The sequence below is a fragment of the Glandiceps talaboti genome, chromosome 8 (assembly GCF_964340395.1).
Source record: "Glandiceps talaboti chromosome 8, keGlaTala1.1, whole genome shotgun sequence".
NCBI classification, from domain to species: domain Eukaryota; kingdom Metazoa; phylum Hemichordata; class Enteropneusta; family Spengelidae; genus Glandiceps; species Glandiceps talaboti.
Genome location: NC_135556.1, coordinates 3,715,482 through 3,738,571, shown reverse-complemented (window position 1 = coordinate 3,738,571; position 23,090 = coordinate 3,715,482). Strand labels below are relative to the sequence as shown.

Below are 23,090 nucleotides of genomic sequence, written 5' to 3'. Positions count from 1 at the left end.
CAAATCAAATATCTCCCAAGATGCGGTTTACATGATAAAGCATGGCTACAGCTAGAGTCACTGTTAAATATTGGTGTATAACTTACCAACACAGGTGGGTTGGTCTGAACTCCATTGACCCGTCGCACCCGATGACCCCATACAAACAACTACTGAAAAGCCTCCCGTGATAGAATACCCTTTATAGCAAGTGTGGTAACAAATACTATTTTGATAGTTGCTATTTGTACATTTCACTGTTCCATGAGCAATGTCTCCCAAAGTTGGTTGGCAGGTCACTCCTAGGGTACAAGTCGCATAGATAAAGATGAAATACCAATTGATTTCTGTTAATGGACTGGATTTATGTAATTCAATGTCTTAAATGTTAGAGTAACGAGGCTTAGTGACGGTCGTTAAGGAAATGTGTTGATGTTGCTTGATTGGTTATTTCTGTAATTATTCTGTCACTTGTACGGTCATAAAAAATGTCCAAGTTTACATGTAGCTGACACATATTCTATTGTCTTTACCTAAATTGTCTCTGCTTGAAGAACAACATGTCTGTGTGCTCTTAGCTGGCTGTGCTAAATGCTATTAAACCAATTTATGTGTGTACTTTTCCTGTCTATAACGGGTTAGGTTTGTACACCATATGCTGATGGAGGTTGTAACATTTCAAACCCAATTATATGAAGATTTCACTACACATCTAAACTTCATAGTTCATGACGTAAAAGTTATGTTGAATATCTAAATCCAGTGTGAAACATTCCATATAACATACAAATAGTGTACTACAAGGTCCTACATACGTTACATATGGTAATCGAGTAACACTTCACCAGACTTTAAGCAAATATTCAAACTCAGATCCCTTATAGAGTCTCAGGGTGTGCGTACAGACAATCTGCGTTAAAAAGGTTAATGCTACTTATTACGTGTCTGGATTGCAATTAAAACACAGGATAATATATAACACAATGAAAGCAGGATACACATTTTACTGGGGGCACATTCAGGTGTATTACTCGTATTACACAAAGTTTCATTCAGTCGGAAAAAATGGAAGTTTTGAAAACGTAAAAGTAACGAATTGGAGGACAGTAACAAACTACATAGCAGTGGTTCGATTAACAATACGATAAAAGTCATGTAAGTACAGTCTGTATCAATTTGTGGTACTTTCCAATGGCGATAAAAGTATATAACAATCAGAGTGAGACAAATATCAAAAGTCAGTCCTTGATTTCCAAGATGAGTCTGATGACGAGTCTTTTAACACTGATTGATGAAGGTTTTGTTGTAGCAGGGATGACTTGTTAGATTACTGACCTGACCTGACCTGACCTGGCCTACCTGACATTGATACCCTAAATCCTGTATCCGGTATGAATTGTAGGGCATGCAAAATTGTAAGATTTTTTCTCTATTTTAAAGTTTCTAAATTCTCATTGCGATCAGGAGAGTTTATTATCTAGGTCAATGTAATGAAATAGCAGGAGAAATACAATTTCAGTCCTTGAATTAAAAAAACAGGGGCGGGAGATTGCACCTCCCTCCCGTGCCCACGCCCACTCGGTCACTCTGCTACATACCTTATACCTATTACTGCCTACTTCCCTATTTTACCTGTTACCTATTTAGATTAGCTACATCCCTGCTATCCCCACGTACACAGTCCCTATACTACATCCCTGTTATCCCCATATCAGTCCCTATACTACTTATATTAATGACAAATGCCAAACATAAGCATACTTACTATTACACACTGGCTGACTGCCACTCCATGATCCAGAACTTCTACACGATCTATAAGCTCCTCCAGATGAAGATTGGTAATAGCCGGGAATACAGTAGAAAGTACATGTTGTACCATAGATATTAGTACCATCGCAACTTTTATAACCGTTTGATGGTGTTGGTAATGACGAGCAAGTGCGAACTGAAATAGGATGAATGATGGACAGACACTCATCATATTTTCGAGTGATTTCTTTTTAATTTGTTTGTTTTCTGCTGTTGCTGCTTGGGTTTTAAAAGAACAATTAAGCAAATTTCAATTTGTTCTTGAGTAATGTTATTATTAATACTTCCTCGTCAAAAGTATTGAAGGCAGACAAGAGAACTATATGTGTACATACTAAAATCACAACTGAGTTGAAGCATTTTATTTCATTTATTTCGATGTCTGTAAGGAAGTCTTCAGTAATTACAGGGAAATGAGCCTAGGAAATGGGGGGGGGGGTCATATTTTAGACATCAATTCTCCAAACCGGGAATGGTCATATTTTAGAAAACGATTTTAAGGAGGCTCACAAGCAAGCAAAGATAACCTTACCAGTGACTGTTATGGTAACGTCATTGTTATCATACAGTTACCAACATAATTGATAGTAAGCAAGCTAAGATAACCTTACCGGTGACTGTTATGGTAAATGTGCATGGTGCTTTATTCCCAGATCCATCCGTTGCAGTATACTCTATGTCTGACTTCCCGTACAAATTGGTCCCTGAAGAAACGCCAGAAATATGTTCAACACTGTAATATAGAAGAAAAAAAGCAAAGTGTCACAGAGCGTAACTGAGGCCCAATGTCCGAGTAGAAAATACACTTAGATGATACAGCCGGTGTCAAGTAACCGTTTACCAACTCTGTTTGATACAAAACCAATAAGAAACTGCTATTTCCTTCTACATAATTGCAAACAGACTGTAATGCAATGTTAATATTTGTTTATTAGCAAATGAGTATCAGCGCTAGCATAAATAACGTTTTAACAATCTGATAAGGAAACTTACGTAGGTTCTCCACTCTCATCTGTTGCTTTAGGTGCTGGATAAGTTACACGTTTTGTATAACTCCTCGGCGACGCAATTTCACTAAAAGACGTTGGGCAGGTAGTAAATATTGGCTTCACTGTATCTACATGGTGAGGAGACAATAAACATTATATAAACGTCTGTAAGATGTAGTTTTTCTACCGGTATCACTGGCATATTTGACATTGACCTCAACCTTCAGGGTCAATCACGGTATGGCAGCCATATTTTGTTACGGTATTGTTTTCCTTCGCTTGCCCATGATAATATAGGAGTGGACACTTTTACATTAATAGCTAGTATTATGAATTCTCTATGTGAATTTCAAAGGATCAGACAACTTCTGACAAGGCTTCTGTTTCTGACTGTTTATAAGTATGCAATTTCATCACCTACCAAAATGTAAGCACTACTTGTTAAAAGTAAGAATGATTTTCTGGATTGAGAAAAAAACAACACATTTTGTCTGTGAAGCTCATATATCAACCTACCTACATGGGGTTCAACGTGCCTCCTCCTCCTCCTCCATCCATTTACTGTAAATACAAATACGTGTATATGAGTACATTTGAATATATGCAGATGCATGTATTTGTATGATATTTTCGTCATGTATTCCTTAATGTAAAGTTCATGGAAGGGGTGTTATAATTTGTATGAAACTTGAAGAGCCTCCTCCCAGATACGTGAAGGGTAGAAATGATAACAATTTTATGTCGCGAAGAAGCTTCAACAGAGTTGACATTGTGAGTCTGGCTATACAGTGAAAGAATACCGAATGTATTGGACGCGGGGAGGAGAAAACTGCATTTTGTATTTTGTACATATATATATATATATATATATATATATATATATATATATATATATATATATATATATATATATATATATATGGGGGGGGTGCGCGCGCGTGTATGTGTGTCTGTGTCTGTGTGTGTGTGTCTTTGTCCCACCTCCGTATCCCAGTGCCAATATCTATCTGTTTGTTTGTCTGTCTGTCTGTCTGTCTGTCTGTCTGTCTGTCTGTCTCTCTCTCTCTCTCAGACACATTTTTGTTTAATTCTTTTATTTTATTTTTTAAATTCTTTTTTATGTAATGTTCTTTATAAGCCTTAATATGGTCACATTATCATTACCACCATGATGTAATATATAAATATGAAGCAACGTTTGATTACAGCTGGGATCCTGTTTAGAAACGCATAATTTTATGCAATTCTTATATACCTAATGATTCTACTACAAACACCAACCAATGTACAGTCTGTAAAGTAATATTTTGACAGTATATTAATCTTTCATCCCAACATTAGTAATTACAGTCAATATATGTACCTAACGACCTCAGTCAGTATATGTACCTAACCATTAATGACGACCTCAGTCAGTATATGTACCGAACCATTAATGACGACCTCAGTCAGTATATGTACCTAAGTATTAATGACGACCTCAGTCAATATATGTACCTAAGTATTAATGACGACCTCAGTCAATATATGTACCTAACCATTAATGACGACCTCAGTCAATATATGTACCTAACCATTAATGACGACCTCAGTCAATATATGTACCTAAGCATTAATGACGACCTCAGTCAATATATGTACCTAACCATTAATGACGACCTCAGTCAGTATATGTACCTAACCATTAATGACGACCTCAGTCAATATATGTACCTAACCATTAATGACAACCTCAGTCAGTATATGTACCTAACCATTAATGACAACCTCAGTCAGTATATGTACCTAACCATTAATGACGACCTCAGTCAATATATGTACCTAACCATTAATGACGACCTCAGTCAATATATGTACCTAACCACCTCAGTCAATACATGTACCTAACCATTAATGACGACCTCAGTCAATATATGTACCTAACCATTAATGACGACCTCAGTCAATATATGTACCTAACCATTAATGACGACCTCAGTCAATATATGTACCTAACCATTAATGACGACCTCAGTCAATATATGTACCTAACCATTAATGACGACCTCAGTCAATATATGTACCTAACCATTAATGACGACCTCAGTCAGTATATTTACCTAACCATTAATGACGACCTCAGTCAATATATGTACCTAACCATTAATGACGACCTCAGTCAATATATGTACCTAACCATTAATGACGACCTCAGTCAGTATATGTACCTAACCATTAATGACGACCTCAGTCAATATATGTACCTAACCATTAATGACGACCTCAGTCAATATATGTACCTAACCATTAATGACGACCTCAGTCAGTATATGTACCTAAGCATTAATGACGACCTCAGTCTTAGAAAAAATATGCAACTGGTGTAATTATGACTACACGACATATTAGTATACAATAAGATTTGCACCAATCAACTTAACTTGTGACTATATATCTCTTTATAGAAGTGCATTTCGCCAATTAGAATGTAACTATATCGCTACATTTAATGATGACGTATTTCAAACCAATCAAACTCTATCACTAATACTATTAGAATATTAATTAGATTCAATCAATTAGAATGTACATGTGAATGCATTTTTATTAAAGTGATTTCACTTGCTACCGAAATGAACGTGTCTTACGTTCTCGTTCATTTCAGTACACAGCTATATATAGCATTCCTACACACAACTAATTCAATTCGCAGTGAAAAGTCTCGTCATCAATTTGTTTTGTTATTTATATGCTCTTTATTATTATTATTTATTCCATTATATTAACAGAAGGTTTGTAGGATTCGACCATGCAGCTACTCTCACGCAACGAGACCTCAAGTTTAGTCGTTTAAAATAAGTGCATGCACGGATTGTCAGTGCTCTTATAAATTAGCTGGCCTGAGAAAGCGCTCAGTGGGCACACTTACTGTTCGAAGCGTTGGTGGCGCACTTCGTGTACCAATTTATAGACGTACCGTAGCAGACAGAATTTATTAATGTTTCGATGAGAGAAATAAACAGTTAGAATGCTGTAAGCAAAATTATTTGAGAATGCCAGACATGAAGAAGTTATAACCATGATAACAGTGGACAAGAGACTCGTATAGTATAGGTGCAAAGGTATGAATACATTTAAAGAATTCTGTTACCTATGGAAAAGAAAATCGACGTTCTCTACTAGGCAATTAACCAAACTGGTAGTGAATAGTGTATCGCTGTATGCAGTTCTACGATAGGTAAAGGTGACAGTGTTGCTTCTAGCCAATAGTAGCGACTCCATGTAAAAAATTGACTATACAACACTGCACTATGCTACATTATGTTGAAAAGATTAGCCACAGAAGGGAGTATAACATCAGTTAACTGGGCTTTTAACGTTAAATCTGTGATTTTCCCCCTTGGATTCTACAATGTATGGATGACCCAGGGTGTAGGCTCCACCAGTCAGTTTTTGTCTGAATTCACCCAATTGTTAAAAGACTGTGCTAGTCAGATCTGGCACGAATCATTTCATAGGCTTCATTCCTACCACACTTTCAAACCAATGCTTGAACCAGAGAGATATTTAAGCTACGCTAAAAAAATGTCAAGATTTCGTTGCTCTTTGTGTCCTTTGCAAATTGAGAGGGGACGACATGAAAAGTTTTACATTCCTGCTGAGCAAAGATGTTGTATCACACATGATTTGTACTATACTGAGGACGAGTTACCAATTTGTCCGCATTATGAGGACCTTCGAAATGAATTATTGCCAAGGTTGTTTTATTTAAACCCTTCCTATGATTTGACCATTTCACTGTTGGATTCTGATAATGTAACTTATTCAAATAATTTTGCTTCATTTATTTATTTTGCACTGAAAAATAGAGAGGAATCGCCCTCTATGAACTGAAAGGTTTGTAGCATTGTTTGCGCTTTGGGCCGTTGGCCTTATTGTTCTGTATAAACTGATTGATTGATTGATTGATTGGTTGGTTGGTTGGTTGGTTGGTTGGTTGGTTGGTTGATTGATTGATTGATTGATTGATTGATTGACATACTACGCTACACTACTGCACTGAACTATGCTGCACCGCACTACACTATACTAAACTACACTATACTAAACTACACTACACTGTGCTATACAACAACACACAACACTATGCTACACTGCAGTATACTACAATAGCGCACACCACACTACAATGTATATTGATTTGAATTTATTAGGCAAAATGATTGTATACAAGTGTCTTGTACATATTAAAATGCAATATATAAAAAATCACCGAGAATAACTCTTAAAAGTATTTTTTTTAATCCGTAAGGAAATTCAAGACACCGTGGCAGCAATGGCCACAGCATTGTAGTGTAGTGTAACTATTTCTAAGAGTTAAACTCAGCCTAGAAATGGTGTTTAAGTGTTATGGCCCAGTAACTCAAAGAGTTTTCGAAGGCATTATATTCAAGAAACCCTTCTTTCAGAACACAAATTGAAAACACCTGTAGATCTTATTACAGCCAAACAAAAAGATGCCTTCAATAAAGGTGAAACTCGGCCATATTGTTCATGACCGTGTCAGAGGAATTTTGATTCATGTTTGAATACCGAGGGTGTCAACACATTGTAAATGCATACACCCTTGTGTCAATGACCACTACGTTATTTCTCTTTCTGTAGGCTCGTACAAGTCAGGATTTGTGTAAACTTAGTTCCCTATGTGCGCACGTTAATGTTCGTCTAGAGCAGTTCTTTATTTAGCAATGCATGTTTGTATATTAAGATATACCTCTGTTTCTTGCCGATAAATGATGAGGTATCTACTAGCTCTCTATACTTGCTGTGATAAATGATGAGGTGTCTACTAGCTCTCTATACTTGCTGTGATAATTGATGAGGTGTCTACTAGCTCTCTATACTTGCTGTGATAATTGATGAGGTGTCTACTAGCTCTATACTTGCTGTGATAAATGATGAGGTGTCTACTAGCTCTCTATACTTGCTGTGATAATTGATGAGGTGTCTACTAGCTCTCTATACTCGCTGTGATAATTGATGAGGTATCTACTAGCTCTCTATACTTGCTGTGATAAATGATGAGGTGTCTACTAGCTCTCTATACTTGCTGTGATAATTGATGAGCTGTCTACTAGCTCTCTATACTTGCTGTGATAAATGATGAGGTGTCTACTAGCTCTCTATACTTGCTGTGATAAATGATGAAGTGTCTACTAACTCTCTATACTTGCTGTGATAAATGATGAGGTGTGTACTAGCTCTCTAATAGTTACGATGATAAGACTATAACGAATCTTCTTCGATATCCGCAAGTTCACCCAATATCTCAAAAGTTCACAGTAACGGTTTTCTAAATATCCCAAAGACCTATCCTGAAATTATGTACTATGGGTATTATATATAATATTGTGTATATTAGGTTGTCTCGACTACCAATTTATTTGAGTCTACTCGTTTTAATTTTTGTTGTCAAGAAGTGAAATGTCAGTGATTTTTATCAATTTTTGGCCAATGAGAAATCACTGTTGACTGCGAGTTTTCGCTTGAGTGCGAAACATGGTGTTAGCTTTTGATTGTTTGGGGTTTCGCTTTTATTCAAAAAGTTATTCAAAATATGTTGAACTATTTTTTTCTAAATTACTAAAAAGAAGTTCGCGTGGCTAGCTTTTGTCCTCGGCAATCACACGCATCGAATTTGTAGTGTCATTGTCAAATATATGTGGTCACAAACGTTTTCACTTTTTAGTTCAGCAAGAGCGAACAGATTATGAGTTCATGTCAGGGTCGTAATGATTAAACAAACCATCAAACTTGTAAAGTTGTGTACACAATAATAAGGTATGTGTATGTATGTAGCCACCAAGGACACGACACTATATGTCACAGCAAATTATGGTTGGCAAAGGCATTTTCTTGGTTCAACAAGTGTTTTCTTTTTCTTTAATTTCCTGTGTCAACCACTTACAAAATTCATGTCTGAATGAAAATCATATCTGCAAATACTTAGTTGCGAACGATATGTTGGCATGGAGTGCCCCAAGTTAGTGTTCTAAATCGTTGTGTACAATATGTTGGCATGGAGTGCCCCAAGTTAGTGTTCTAAATCGTTGTGTACAATATGTTGGCATGGAGTGCCCCAAATTAGTGTTCTAAATCGTTGTGTACAATATGTTGGCATGGAGTGCCCCAAGTTAGTGTTCTAAATCGTTGTGTACGATATGTTGGCATGGAGTGCCCCAAGTTAGTGTTCTAAATCGTTGTGTACAATATGTTGGCATGGAGTGCCCCAAATTAGTGTTCTAAATCGTTGTGTACGATATGTTGGCATGGAGTGTGCCAAATTAGTGTTCTAAATCTTTGTGTACGATATGTTGGCATGGAGTGCCCCAAATTAGTGTTCTAAATCTTTGTCGTTTTCAGCAATCGCTGGTCAAAATCTTACTTCTTGTAGATCTGGTCGTGTGAAGGCGTTCAGCGTACTACAACGGTACGATATCAATTCGACTGGTAAAACGATATCGATTGGCCAGATGTCTTCAGCCATAGTGTATTTAAACACGTTCTTGTGGGCATTAGTCACTATTTTCGTGAGTGTCCACAAACCCCTTTTTAAAAATATTCGTGACCATTTTCATGAGACCACGACCCAATTCTCTTTATCCAATAAGCGATATTTGCTCGAAGTGGATTTTGAAAGGTTATTTTATTTGTGTTATGCACGTACGTCTGCTACTCAGCAACTCTTGTGTTGACAAAACTCCATCTGTCAAGTAGTGTACCTGAGCTGGATGTCCGGGTTGGAAAACAAATTCCGGTTTCTCTAATTTTGACGATTTTGGATATCTCAATGACAGCGAACACTTTTTGAAGATAACTTTCATTACAGCCTCCAACCAAATATAAGGTAATATAATATTATACATTGCGGGAACTAATATCCAATATCGATTATGTTGGGAAATAAAATTAACATAAAGTCTTGCTGGCACTCTAAGTTCAATATATATTTGTAAGTAAAAAATGAAACTTGTGTTGTGGATGTGTAGCTGGTGCTATACATTTGTCTGTCTGTCTGTCTGTCTGTCTGTCTGACTGTCTGTCTGTCTGTGACACCGTGTTTGTGTTGTGCGAAACGCGTCTTTCCTTTTAAAAAAAAAGATATCAAGTAGATTTGGTCTTCTGGGCAAAAGATAGCGTGCTAGACATTTACACAAGCTGTGTTTCAGCATTGTTTTTGCTGAATAAGGTGTACGTACTTGTTGTATTGTATTGTATTGTATTGTATTGTATTGTATTTACTGAAACACACTTATCCACCGCTTTAATTCACTTAACACAAACCTGGTATCAAGGTATAATTTATAAATGATCCAATTACTTAATGTCATGCGTATAAAAATGTTCAAGAAATCCCTTCTATGCAATTCATCGACATCAAAATAGTTCAATCATAGACTCTCTACTAAAGAGCTTATAAATTCAGCTTGTGCTAATTTAACCTCTCTGGTCTTAGCTATGGGGTGTTTTCAGCGTTCATGCTTTCTGGTCTTAGCTATGGGGTGTTTTCAGCGTTCATGTTTTCTGGTCTTAGCTATGGGGTGTTTTCAGCGTTCATGCTTTCTGGTCTTAGCTATGGGGTGTTTTCAGCGTTCATGTTTTCTGGTCTTAGCTATGGGGTGTTTTCAGCGTTCATGCTTTCTGGTCTTAGCTATGGGGTGTTTTCAGCGTTCATGTTTTCTGGTCTTAGCTATGGGGTGTTTTCAGCGTTCATGTTTTCTGGTCTTAGCTATGGGGTGTTTTCAGCGTTCATGTTTTCTGGTCTTAGCTATGGGGTGTTTTCAGCGTTCATGTTTTCTGGTCTTAGCTATGGGGTGTTTTCAGCGTTCATGCTTTCTGGTCTTAGCTATGGGGTGTTTTCAGCGTTCATGCTTTCTGGTCTTAGCTATGGGGTGTTTTCAGCGTTCATGTTTTCTGGTCTTAGCTATGGGGTGTTTTCAGCGTTCATGTTTTCTGGTCTTAGCTATGGGGTGTTTTCAGCGTTCATGTTTTCTGGTCTTAGCTATGGGGTGTTTTCAGCGTTCATGCTTTCTGGTCTTAGCTATGGGGTGTTTTTAGCGTTCATGTTTTCTGGTCTTAGCTATGGGGTGTTTTCAGCGTTCATGTTTTCTGGTCTTAGCTATGGGGTGTTTTCAGCGTTCATGCTTTCTGGTCTTAGCTATGGGGTGTTTTCAGCGTTCATGCTTTCTGGTCTTAGCTATGGGGTGTTTTTAGCGTTCATGTTTTCTGGTCTTAGCTATGGGGTGTTTTCAGCGTTCATGTTTTCTGGTCTTAGCTATGGGGTGTTTTCAGCGTTCATGCTTTCTGGTCTTAGCTATGGGGTGTTTTCAGCGTTCATGTTTTCTGGTCTTAGCTATGGGGTGTTTTCAGCGTTCATGTTTTCTGGTCTTAGCTATGGGGTGTTTTCAGCGTTCATGCTTTCTGGTCTTAGCTATGGGGTGTTTTCAGCGTTCATGTTTTCTGGTCTTAGCTATGGGGTGTTTTCAGCGTTCATGCTTTCTGGTCTTAGCTATGGGGTGTTTTCAGCGTTCATGTTTTCTGGTCTTAGCTATGGGGTGTTTTCAGCGTTCATGTTTTCTGGTCTTAGCTATGGGGTGTTTTCAGCGTTCATGTTTTCTGGTCTTAGCTATGGGGTGTTTTCAGCGTTCATGTTTTCTGATCTTAGCTATGGGGTGTTTTCAGCGTTCATGCTTTCTGGTCTTATAGCTATGGGGTGTTTTCAGCGTTCATGCTTTCTTTTGATATTAATACTAATTATCTGTTACAGTAGTAAACTCAAATACCACGAACGCCACTGATATGCTTAAGTATTGGGTACGTTTTATTTCATAGAATATCAGAAATATTTCTGTCAACTTAAAAGATTAGATGTAAGTTAGTATTTGTACTAGAGAAATGGGATTTTTAGGACGATTAATTATAATCAACACATACGTCACACACTGGGATGTTGAAGGGGTTTTCCCTATTACAGCAACGAGACAGTACGTCACCCTTTTGTGATTTTAGCACAATCATGCTTTGGACAAACAATGGCCTTTCTTTAGTGGTCTATGTTTATAGCTATAGCTATAGCTACATGTATATAGCCACACCCCATTTGATTGTATGAATTAACAACGACGTTGTTGTTCTGTTCTAGTTAACCAATTTTTACTTCAGTATAGTCAATAAATACAACTCCTATGCACTGTCAATTAAATTCACTTCCTCAACGCCTACGATTGAATACAATTTAGGTGTGCTGTCTTGTGTCGTCATGACAACTAAAACACTACTTGTCTCGATCGAATTTCGACGAAAGGAAACCTATCTTAAGACTTGGTTCTACTTCTGAGAAGTAGCATGGAAGTTTGCCAAGGGGAAAACCAGAACGATAACGACACTGCCACGTATTAGGTGAAATTAGAACTGATTGGTCAGAGATATTTTTACCATGGGAGGTTTGTGATTCTAGGCTAAAGCAGACAAGCTTTGAAGATGTGGTATAATTAAATGCCTAGTTTGTGTAGGGTCAAGTTTGCAATATTACCATTTATGCCCTTTATCTGTCATAATATTGACACATTGTTTGACATGTACGGGATTAGCAGTCCTCTACCGGAGCTAATATTAAAGTTTGTGTAGCGGGTTATAATCAACTCCTTGTCTGAGTTGTTGCTGAAGTCTTATCAGTATTGGATAGTGTAAGACAAAGGGGGATTTAGAAGGTGTGAATTGGGTTGACCTTTGTAGTCAGAAACCATATGCCTGCACATGGAAGTATATGGGAAGCCTCCATGGTCTCAAGAATGAAATGCAAGAGGACCAAAATAGTTTGCCAAAATTACGAGAACGGAGAAAAATAGTTGTGGCGAGTAGTATTAAAAATAAGTCATACTACTGTACCATGAATGGAGTAGTGACTGCACAGTAAGGGTTTAAGGATGAAGGGCACATTACCATTCAAAAGAAACGGTAAACATTTAAAAAACGAATTTTACACATATCTTCACATGAGCTACACTATAACATAAGACACGTCTCGTTGTTCAGCCCTATCAGGGCTTGTGAATGTTGCATGGCTTATTTGTTTCGCCGTGAACACTGCATGCTGTGTGTGTCCCCATCCGAATGTGTACACTTTTATCTCAGTACTATCATCACCTAGCCTGGCAAGGGGTGAGACAGTGTGTACTTTATCTTAATCTAGTCTTGCAAGGGTGAGATGGACTAATCCTGCTATCCTGTGAACTTGTCGGGCATAAGTACAATAGACACCGGTGGAAAGATAAACAACGCGGCTCCGCCTTGTTGTTTATCTTTCCACCGGTGTCTATTGTATACTTATGCCCTTTATCTGTCATAATGTTGACACATTGTTTGACATGTACGGGATTAGCAGTCCTCTACCAGAGCTAATATTAAAGTTTGTGTAGCGGGTATTAACCAACTCCTTGTCTGAGTTGCCGCTGAAGTCTTATCAGTATTGGATAGTGTAAGACAAAGGGGGACTTAGAAGGTGTGAATTGGGTTGACCTTTGTAGTTCAAGTAAAACCAGTCCGGCAAAGTCAGAAACCATATGCCTGCACATGGAAGTATATAAGGGGAGCCTCCATGGTCTCAAGAATGAAATGCAAGAGTACGACCCGGACCAAAATAATTTGCCAAAATTACGAGGAGAACTTAATTACGGAGAAAAATAGTTGTGGCGAGTAGTATTAAAAATAAGTCATACTACTGTACCATGAATGGAGTAGTGACTGCACAGTAAGGGTTTAAGGATGAAGGGCACAACTGTTACCATTCAAAAGAAACGGTAAACATTTAAAAAACGAATTTTACACAGATCTTCAGATGAGCTACACTATAATATTGGACACGTCTCGTTGTTCAGTCATATCAGGGCTTGTGAATGTTGTATGGCTTATTTCTTCGCCGTGAACACTGCATGCTGTGTGTGTCCTCACCCGGATGTGTACACTTTTATCTCAGTTATTATGCCCTTTATCTGTCATAATATTGACACATTGTTTGACATGTACGGGATTAGCAGTCCTCTACCGGAGCTAATATTAAAGTTTGTGTAGCGGGTTATAATCAACTCCTTGTCTGAGTTGTTGCTGAAGTCTTATCAGTATTGGATAGTGTAAGACAAAGGGGGATTTAGAAGGTGTGAATTGGGTTGACCTTTGTAGTCAGAAACCATATGCCTGCACATGGAAGTATATGGGAAGCCTCCATGGTCTCAAGAATGAAATGCAAGAGGACCAAAATAGTTTGCCAAAATTACGAGAACGGAGAAAAATAGTTGTGGCGAGTAGTATTAAAAATAAGTCATACTACTGTACCATGAATGGAGTAGTGACTGCACAGTAAGGGTTTAAGGATGAAGGGCACATTACCATTCAAAAGAAACGGTAAACATTTAAAAAACGAATTTTACACATATCTTCACATGAGCTACACTATAACATAAGACACGTCTCGTTGTTCAGCCCTATCAGGGCTTGTGAATGTTGCATGGCTTATTTGTTTCGCCGTGAACACTGCATGCTGTGTGTGTCCCCATCCGAATGTGTACACTTTTATCTCAGTACTATCATCACCTAGCCTGGCAAGGGGTGAGACAGTGTGTACTTTATCTTAATCTAGTCTTGCAAGGGTGAGATGGACTAATCCTGCTATCCTGTGAACTTGTCGGGCATAAGTACAATAGACACCGGTGGAAAGATAAACAACGCGGCTCCGCCTTGTTGTTTATCTTTCCACCGGTGTCTATTGTATACTTATCATCACCTAGCCTGGCAAGGGGTGAGACAGTGTGTACTTTATCTTAATCTAGTCTAGCAAGGGTGAGATGGACTAATCCTGCCATCCTGTGAACTTGTCGGGCATAAGTACAATAGACACCGGTGGAAAGATAAACAACGCGGCTCCGCCTTGTTGTTTATCTTTCCACCGGTGTCTATTGTATACTTCCAGCTATTATAAATAATCGTAGTGTCCTTATGCCAGCTCACCTTGTAGACAATCTTAATAAGCCACTAATCATAGGTGTCGATTTCATGAAAATGCATAGAGCGATTATAGATATGGCCAAGAATAAACTGCGTCTTCGTTCGAAGCTATTTATGCGATCAGCTGACAAATATTTAATTCCTGCGAAATCAGAATGTATTATATCTGCGCGGCTTCCATCTCACGTTGGTGATGGAATACTTGGCACCACGCCTAATATTAAATCTTTGTGTCACCTCGGCTTAGTAACAGCGCGTGTACTGGCAAAAACTGAGGATGATTTAGTTCCAATTAGAATTGCTAATGCAAGCGACAATGATGTATTGTTACTTTGAGGAGGAATACAAGGCTAGGTGTTTTTAAACCACTATCTGATGGTGATCAATTGTATAATATTGACTTGGGCGCTAATCAGACGTATTCCCCTATTGCTAATCCTTTGACACGGGAACAGAGAGAATTCTTTTCTGATTTTGACTGGACTGACCATGACTTATCTGACCAACAACTTGAACAATTACAGTCAGTTCTATGGCAGAATAGGGATGCTTTCGTTGATAAATCAGGGACGTTGGGTTATTGTGATGTAATTAAGCATAGGATTGAAATAAATGAGAATGCAAAACCTGTCTCTCGGCCGCCATATCGTGTCTCCCCAGACAAACGCAAAGAAATAAGGTCTCAGTTAGATAATTTACTTGACCAGGGTGTTATTACACCTTCAACTTCACAGTATAGTAGTCCACTGTTATTGGTCAAGAAACCGTCAGGTGCGTATAGACTAGTTATTGATTATAGGGAGTTAAATAAACAAACAGTGCCAATCGTATTTCCCTTGCCTGGTTTGCAGGATTGTCTAGACATGATAGGAGATAAGTCTCCTAAATATTTCACTACCCTTGATATGACGTCTGGGTTTTGGCAATTGGCAATAGATGAGAGGGATTCTCACAAAACGGCATTTGTTAGTTTAGATGGGAAATATGAATGGAATACTTTACCTCAGGGTTTATGTAATTCTAGTGCTTTGTTTCAACAGACAATGCAGCATTTATTTCGAGAATTAATTTGGAGCCACCTCGTCGTCTATCTCGATGATCTTGTTGTGTACAGTAATACTTTTGATAATCATCTGCTTCATATAAATAATGTTTTGACACGATTGCGAGAAGCAGGTTTGAAACTAGGTCCAAAGAAGTGTCACTTTGGTAGGAAGAAAATTAAGTTCTTGGGTCATATTCTGACTAAGGATGGTATCTCTGCGGATCCAGCTAAGATTTCAGCTGTTGAGAGTTTTCCAGTCCCTACAAATGTTTCTAAGGTCAAGAGCTTTCTAGGTCTGGCAGGTTTCTATCGCCGTTTTATCAGAGATTTTTCTAAGATTGCCCATCCACTTCATAATTTATTGCATAAGAACAAAGTGTTCAAATGGACAGATGATTGTCAACAGGCATTCGATACCTTGAAACAAAAACTAGTGACAGCTCCATTGTTAGGATTTCCTCACTACAATGATCCGTTCATACTGTATACAGACGCATCTGCATTTAGTGTAGGGTACGTTTTAGCACAAAAACAGGATAAACTAGAACGACCGATTGCTTATGGTGGTCGTTCTCTAAGTTCGCGCGAACGGAAATATTCGACGACAGAACGAGAAGCTATTGCTTTACTACATGGGTTATCGCAGTGCGACCCTTATCTAAGAGGTAATCGTTTTACGGTGATTACTGATCATGCTAATTTACCATATTTGTTCAAAATGAAATCACCTAGTGGTAGAATAGCACGATGGATTATGCGAGTTCAAGAGTATGATTTCGATATTCAACACAGACCGGGCAAAAAGATTCCCCATGCTGACGGGTTATCGCGTAGAGAATATGAACAGGTAGGGAGCCAAAATTCTGACTTCAGTAACCCAGATACACCTGCATTTCAGCCTACAATGAGCAATGACATAAAGGTCGACGACGATAACACTAGAGGGTCAAGTACACATATGGCAAATGTTAATATGGTGAATTTGGATAAGTCAAACAAATCAGATGACTCTGATATTGACATCAGTGAATTATATAACACCTTAGCAACGGTTGCCAGTACAAATAGTGTTGAGACTAGTACTAATTGTCAATCCCAGGGGTCAGTCACAATAAATGATGATTGCGTACTCAATGATGACTTACATTCTAATACGACAGCTGATAGAATTTCGCGCTTACAGAATAGTGACAGTCATTTAGTTCCGATGATTAAGTTCTTAACAAGTGGGGATTTACCAAATGATAAAAAGTTGGCTAAACGTATCGCAAACACGCAGGCAAATTATTTGTTGCTCAATGGAATTTTGTATCATTTATGGTCACCGTCGGGAAAGTCTGCTCTAGCTAAGGATTGTGTTAGACAATTAGTTATTCCACGGTCACTTCAATTGTATGTCATAAAGCGGATACACGATGACGTAACAGGAGGTCATCTCGGGACGTCGCGATGTTTATATGCAATTCGATCACGATATTATTGGGATGGGATGAATAAGGATATCACAGATTATGTAGCATCGTGTGCACGTTGTCATACTAGAAAGAGAGGTCGTCGGTTCAAAGGTCACTTAATTCCACTGAAAGTCACGGGAGTTATGCATAGACTTGGCATGGATTTTTTAGGGCCACTGAAAAAGACAAAAAGTGGGAATGTGCATATTTTAGTTGTGACGGAATATTTGACTAAGTTTGCGTGGGCATTCGCAGTACCTAATACGAAAGCAGAAACTGTTGCTAAAGTATTGTTTCGAGAAATATTTTGCACTTTTGGTTTTCCAAATTCTATTCTCTCAGATCAAGGTTCGTCATTTATGTCACATGTTATGAAAGAAGTTTGTCGCTATTTCGATATTACAAAGAAGCGTTCATCTCCGTATATGCCATCGGTAAATGGGCTGACAGAACGTTTTAACAGAACTCTGATAGATATGATTTCTATTTACACGAATCGACTAGGTGATGATTGGGACATTTTTCTACCGTCAGTTTTATTCGCATACAGGTCTACGCCACATGACACGACGAAAATGTCACCATTCAGGGCATTGTTTGGGGTCGAGCCAAGACTACCGGTTGATACTGAATTATTACCACAACTTGGTGCGTCACACAACGCGAATTTATTCTTAGAGGAAATGGCACGGTGCCGCAATTTGGCTGTATCATTAGCGAAAGAGAATATCGAAAAGGCACAAGCAAAGATGAAAAAGAGATATGATAAATCCGCACATGTTGAGAATACATTTAAAGTAGGTGACATAGTGTATCTTCATCATCCGGCTGTGAAGCCCGGTTACGCCAAGAAGTTTCACAAATTTTTCCGCGGACCATATCGCATCAAGGAACAAATTTCACCGGTAAATTTCAAACTGCAACATGTTGAAGGCACAAGACCTTATGGGAAAGTTATTCATGCTAACCGACTCAAGCATGCAAAGTTGAGACCACGACGTCTATTAAGTAATGATGATCAGGAATCAATTGATGAATCTGACAGTGCAACTCAGATACAGAGCGATAATCACTTATCACACCCAGTGAATGATGATAACGGTCGTGACTATCATATGTATTCGGATACAGAAATTTATGATTTATCATACACGTCCAGTGAAAGTGTGTCTGGATCAACTGATCACTCTATACAACCAAGAAAAATAGATAAGAAAGTAGCTGTTAGAAAGAGAGCAGAAAGACGTATCGCTCGTAAAATAGCACATAGCACACGTGAAACTCGTAGTAGTTCAGGGAATCGCGACGAAGTCTCAACCCATGAAAGTACTGATACTTCCGATTCAAACGATACAGTACGTTCAAATCGGACCCCTGCGCGACATCCCATTGATTATGATAGTGACAGTTTAGCTGGAGAAAATGAATATGTTGGTGATGACACGTATTATCGTATAGAAAAGATTTTACGCGGACGATACAAAAATGGCATTTTAGAATATCTGATAAAATGGGAGGGATACCCTAATTCAGACAATTCATGGATTCCAAGGGATTACTTGAATGAAGTTGCCCTTCAATCTTTACGCGACAATCCAGTTGTCATTACGGGTAAGTCACGCCCAACTTAATAGCAAACCAAAGGTTGTTGCTAGGAACCGCCGAGTTTACAGATATGGCTCATAATGTCTTCTTTATCTTAACATTGTTTCTGTTACGATATTTATTGTTTCAATATTGCAGCCCAAGTTGTATCTGCACTTTATGGCTATGCTTCAGGTGTGCACTGTTTACATAACATTATATTTGTCTTCATATATTAAACTAAAGTGTGTTCACCGATTCACCGACGTATGCACAAAATTGTTGTCATAACTCATAATTGTCAACCTTGTATCCAACCGCATCGTGTACTTACTTTTATCTTTCTTCTCATTCTTGGAGTTGCTTTGACGAATATTCTGTTTGATAGAGTTTACTTAGTATATTTTTGTTAGGGTTTTTTACTATAATATGTTTGAGTGCACAGTATGATTGAGTGAGTGTTTGTACAGTCAGGCCTGACGCTGAATAATTGTGATGTTGTGATCGGGAAATATTCGTTTTTTGGCAACTCACCAGACATAAAACTCTTTAAAAGTAATTTATTTATTTTCATCTGCGTGTGTATTATTTCATATTATTTCAATAAATTAGTTCCGAAGTCTTAATGATCAGAAATACATGTGTTCCATTTCATGTTTCTAGCTTCCATTTCATTTATGTGTTTGATCATTTCATGCTTCCATGTGTCTGCTGAACTTCAAGTGAAATAGAGTTGTTCATTTGTTTTTCATTTGTGGCACTGTTAATAGTTGTGGCAATACTGTTTATTTGTGAAGAAGGTTCCCTTTGTTTGATAGTTCAATTTGGATTATTTGGTTATCTCTGTCGATAACATTCCAAGTTCGAATTACAGTTGCAAGTTGTTAGATAGCGGACTTGTTTCATTTAGGTGCTGACAGGTATATCCAGTTTTTGAGTTACGGTAAAGTTGGCATTTTCAACTGTTTTAGAGTACTACCGACTTACATGTACAGTCAGAAGGTTCCTTGGCAAACCACTTCAGTCCTGGACGCAGGACAATGTTATATTGTTTACCTAGGGACAAGCATGCATTCTTTCTGTAGATTGGTTAGTTTACGTTTGTTTACCCTTCTCAAGAATGATACGTATATGTGACACACAGTGAAGTGGGTTATATAATATTACGAAATACATATTGCGATAAGGCCCTCTGACACTCAATAGGTTATTTACGAAGTGCTTTATGGGTTGACACAGTCTATTGACATTTGCACATTACTTTGTGTGATATAGATATGTATTTATTAGTCATGACGTAGCGATTGACGTTGACTGTGACTATTTTCATGATAAGAATCCTCTATGGTTTATAATAGGGTGCGTTTGATATCGTCCTTGAACATATATGCAATACGACGGCATCATCTCCCCGCTACTTGCGACATTACATAACTTTTATGGCTTGCGAAAATTACAAATTTATACTATGCTTTGATGCGATAAAAATTAGTGATAATGCGTGAGATATATTGTCTTAGGCTGGCATACTGACTACCGATTATCAATATCATTAAGTTACTTTTATTCTCTTTATTAATATTATATGATAGCTTACTAGGTATGATATGTTTACATTTTATTCTTTTATTCGAATCCTTTTACATATATTATTACATATACCGGAGCAACAATAACTCATTTCGAATTTGATCTGCGATTTATTCAATTCATTAAATTTGGCTGTTTTTTCATTAGTTCTACGTAATTATTATTTATTTTGTCAAAGTTGGAATTATTTTTGATTATGATACTTTTTAACTTATTTGGTGATTTGCAATAAGGCACTTTCCTACTTTCTGATTTTTTGTTGGTTCCATTGTATCACACGCAATTTATTTTCACTTTATTTAGTTAAGGTTATAGACCACGTTCAATGTCCCTTGCTGATATTGGTTTGCAGTTAAGAAAGTAATGATTATACATATCCATAACTATACATTTTCTGAAAGCTCTTGATCCACTCTTTACAATGAAATTAGTAAAATTTGGTTTTATGTACTTCAGATCACGTGACCTCTACATACGTGATAATTTACATGATAACTGATTCAATTTTGATTTACAACAATGTTGCATTACTACTCTAGTATTTTATTTCAAGTATTGCATATGAATTTTAGATTCATTTTTCTAACATTTCACTTTCTTTACTTTATATTTCTTAGTTAGGCAAGATGGTACGATATTTTTCGCGAGGAGAGATGTCAATCATTTATGTTGAAGCGAGGGCGCTTCACAGTGAAGGTGGGCGCTGTGTTACGAGTCACAGATCTAAAATATATCCATTCAGGACATTTTGGTAAATTTTCATTATGAACTCTAAATTGAAGTCAAAAGCATTTAAACTTTGTACATACAGTGACATTCCGTTGCGTAACAACATAGGTCTTTGACATCTCTACATGGGGTGTTTCTGAATTGTTTGTACCAGGTACGATTGAACTGTCAACAAGTTTTATTATGACATGACTATTTTATGGTCTTTGAGATATGAACTTGTATTACTAATCTAGGGAAGGTGATTGGATATTAGATCTCGGATGATGTCTTTTATCATAGACTTAAGAATACGTCATACTCTAAGAATAGAGATTTTGTGTAAACTTGGAAATGTATTTAAGTTGGGTTTTTAGCCCATCTCAAGAAGGAGGAGGCGGGGACGGAGATTGGTCATGTAATAAAATCAACCAAGTGGTTAGCTTGGCGTTCGTTGAACCAGATACGTATGTTTCGTTGTGAGTTCTACTCAACACAATCCAAGTCGGTACGGTACCTCGTAGAAGAGATGGTTTGAGAAGAAACTAGTTGGTCGGCTAATTCAACGTTATAGTCTTAAATGGAACAGACTGACGATTGGAACAGCAGTGCGAGTGAGTACTTCCCCGTTTGAACATTAAATATCGATAAACTGCACAGTAAGCCGATCAATAGCGTTTCACATGCTAATTCAGTCAATCTTTTAAATATTGTGAATGAATTCGTTACCGTCTTACTTTACACAGTTTTCAATTCTGTTTGGTTTAAAATGGGATCCTGGGATGAATCACATAATAAATACTCGACTACTTTGAAATTTCCGGAATTTTCCTTGGAATTTCCTCCAGCTAATTCGCTGGTTGACATTTTCATATCGGTGATTATGTATTGTGGTCTACAATAGGGTCTTTATAAGATTTGAATGGTCTAAAATGGGGTATTGATTATTGGTCAAAATGGGTCTAGCCCTACCAGACCTTGCCAGTGGTACCCCCCCCCCCCCCCCGTGTAACACGACGAACCTCTTTACGGCACAGTCGAGACAAGCTGTAAAATATTTATTTAGTATTTCTTGGTGCGTTAGCAGAGCTATGCTCTCTGACTAGTTCACCAGAATATTTGTATGTTGATATGTGCGTTTCCCTGGTTACCAAACTTTACTCGACCATTAGTACTCCCTATCACGTTGCTATTTAATGTGTTAATGTAGATACATATTATTGGCATATTTACCAAAATTAACGTAAAATTTACCTTTGTTGTACTACTTACTTACAGACAAGAGCTAACGATAGCATGATCTACTAATATGTTGATTTATCTACTAATCCTGTATTAATTACATTTATCTCTAGTAGCTAACAAATGTCAAGTGTTTTGATTAAACTACATAGATTAGTTCTTGTAAACAAGATAACTTGTTGATTATCGAATTCAGATTAATACTTAATTTTCCAATGACGTGATCAACACCTGTCTTACACGTGGAAAATGTACATATGGCATGATCTTAAATTTCAATCTTAAAAATTCTGGTGGAAAGTTCACCATGTCTTCTAGAACAATTAATCTAGGTGAGAGATCATTAAGTTATAGCACATTATATTTAGAATAATGAAATCACTATAATTTCAAGGTGACAACTAGAACTTATATGTTAGGGACATGAAGAAATAAAGTTTACCCTTAGATTTTGATTTACAACGCAACTGTTGGTACATGGTGTGTGCACACACACACACACTCTCTCTCTCTGTCTCTCTGTCTCTCTCTGTCTCTCTCTCTGTCTCTCTCTCTCTCTCTCCTTCCTCCCTCCCTCCCTCTCTCTCTCTCTCTCTCTCTCTCTCTCTCTCTCTCTCTCTCTCTCTCTCTCTCTCTCTCTCTCTCTCT

General features: G+C 37.6%; 1 protein-coding gene across 4 annotated transcripts in view; it reads right to left on the bottom strand.

The window, feature by feature from the left end:
• The window catches only part of LOC144438832 (sushi repeat-containing protein SRPX-like), a 29,350-nt gene that overhangs the window by 5,708 nt on the left and 552 nt on the right, over positions 1 to 23,090 (bottom strand). For 3 of the 4 annotated variants that reach the window (XM_078128013.1, XM_078128015.1, XM_078128016.1), the window contains exons 2-6: positions 3,297 to 3,341; positions 2,785 to 2,908; positions 2,403 to 2,524; positions 1,745 to 1,927; positions 87 to 281 (exon numbers count right to left, since the gene is read on the bottom strand). In XM_078128013.1, coding sequence (XP_077984139.1) covers positions 87 to 281; positions 1,745 to 1,927; positions 2,403 to 2,524; positions 2,785 to 2,908; positions 3,297 to 3,341 — 669 coding nt within the window. The remainder of the gene's footprint in view (positions 1 to 86; positions 282 to 1,744; positions 1,928 to 2,402; positions 2,525 to 2,784; positions 2,909 to 3,296; positions 3,342 to 23,090) is intronic. The other variant, XM_078128014.1, reaches the window with a different exon arrangement.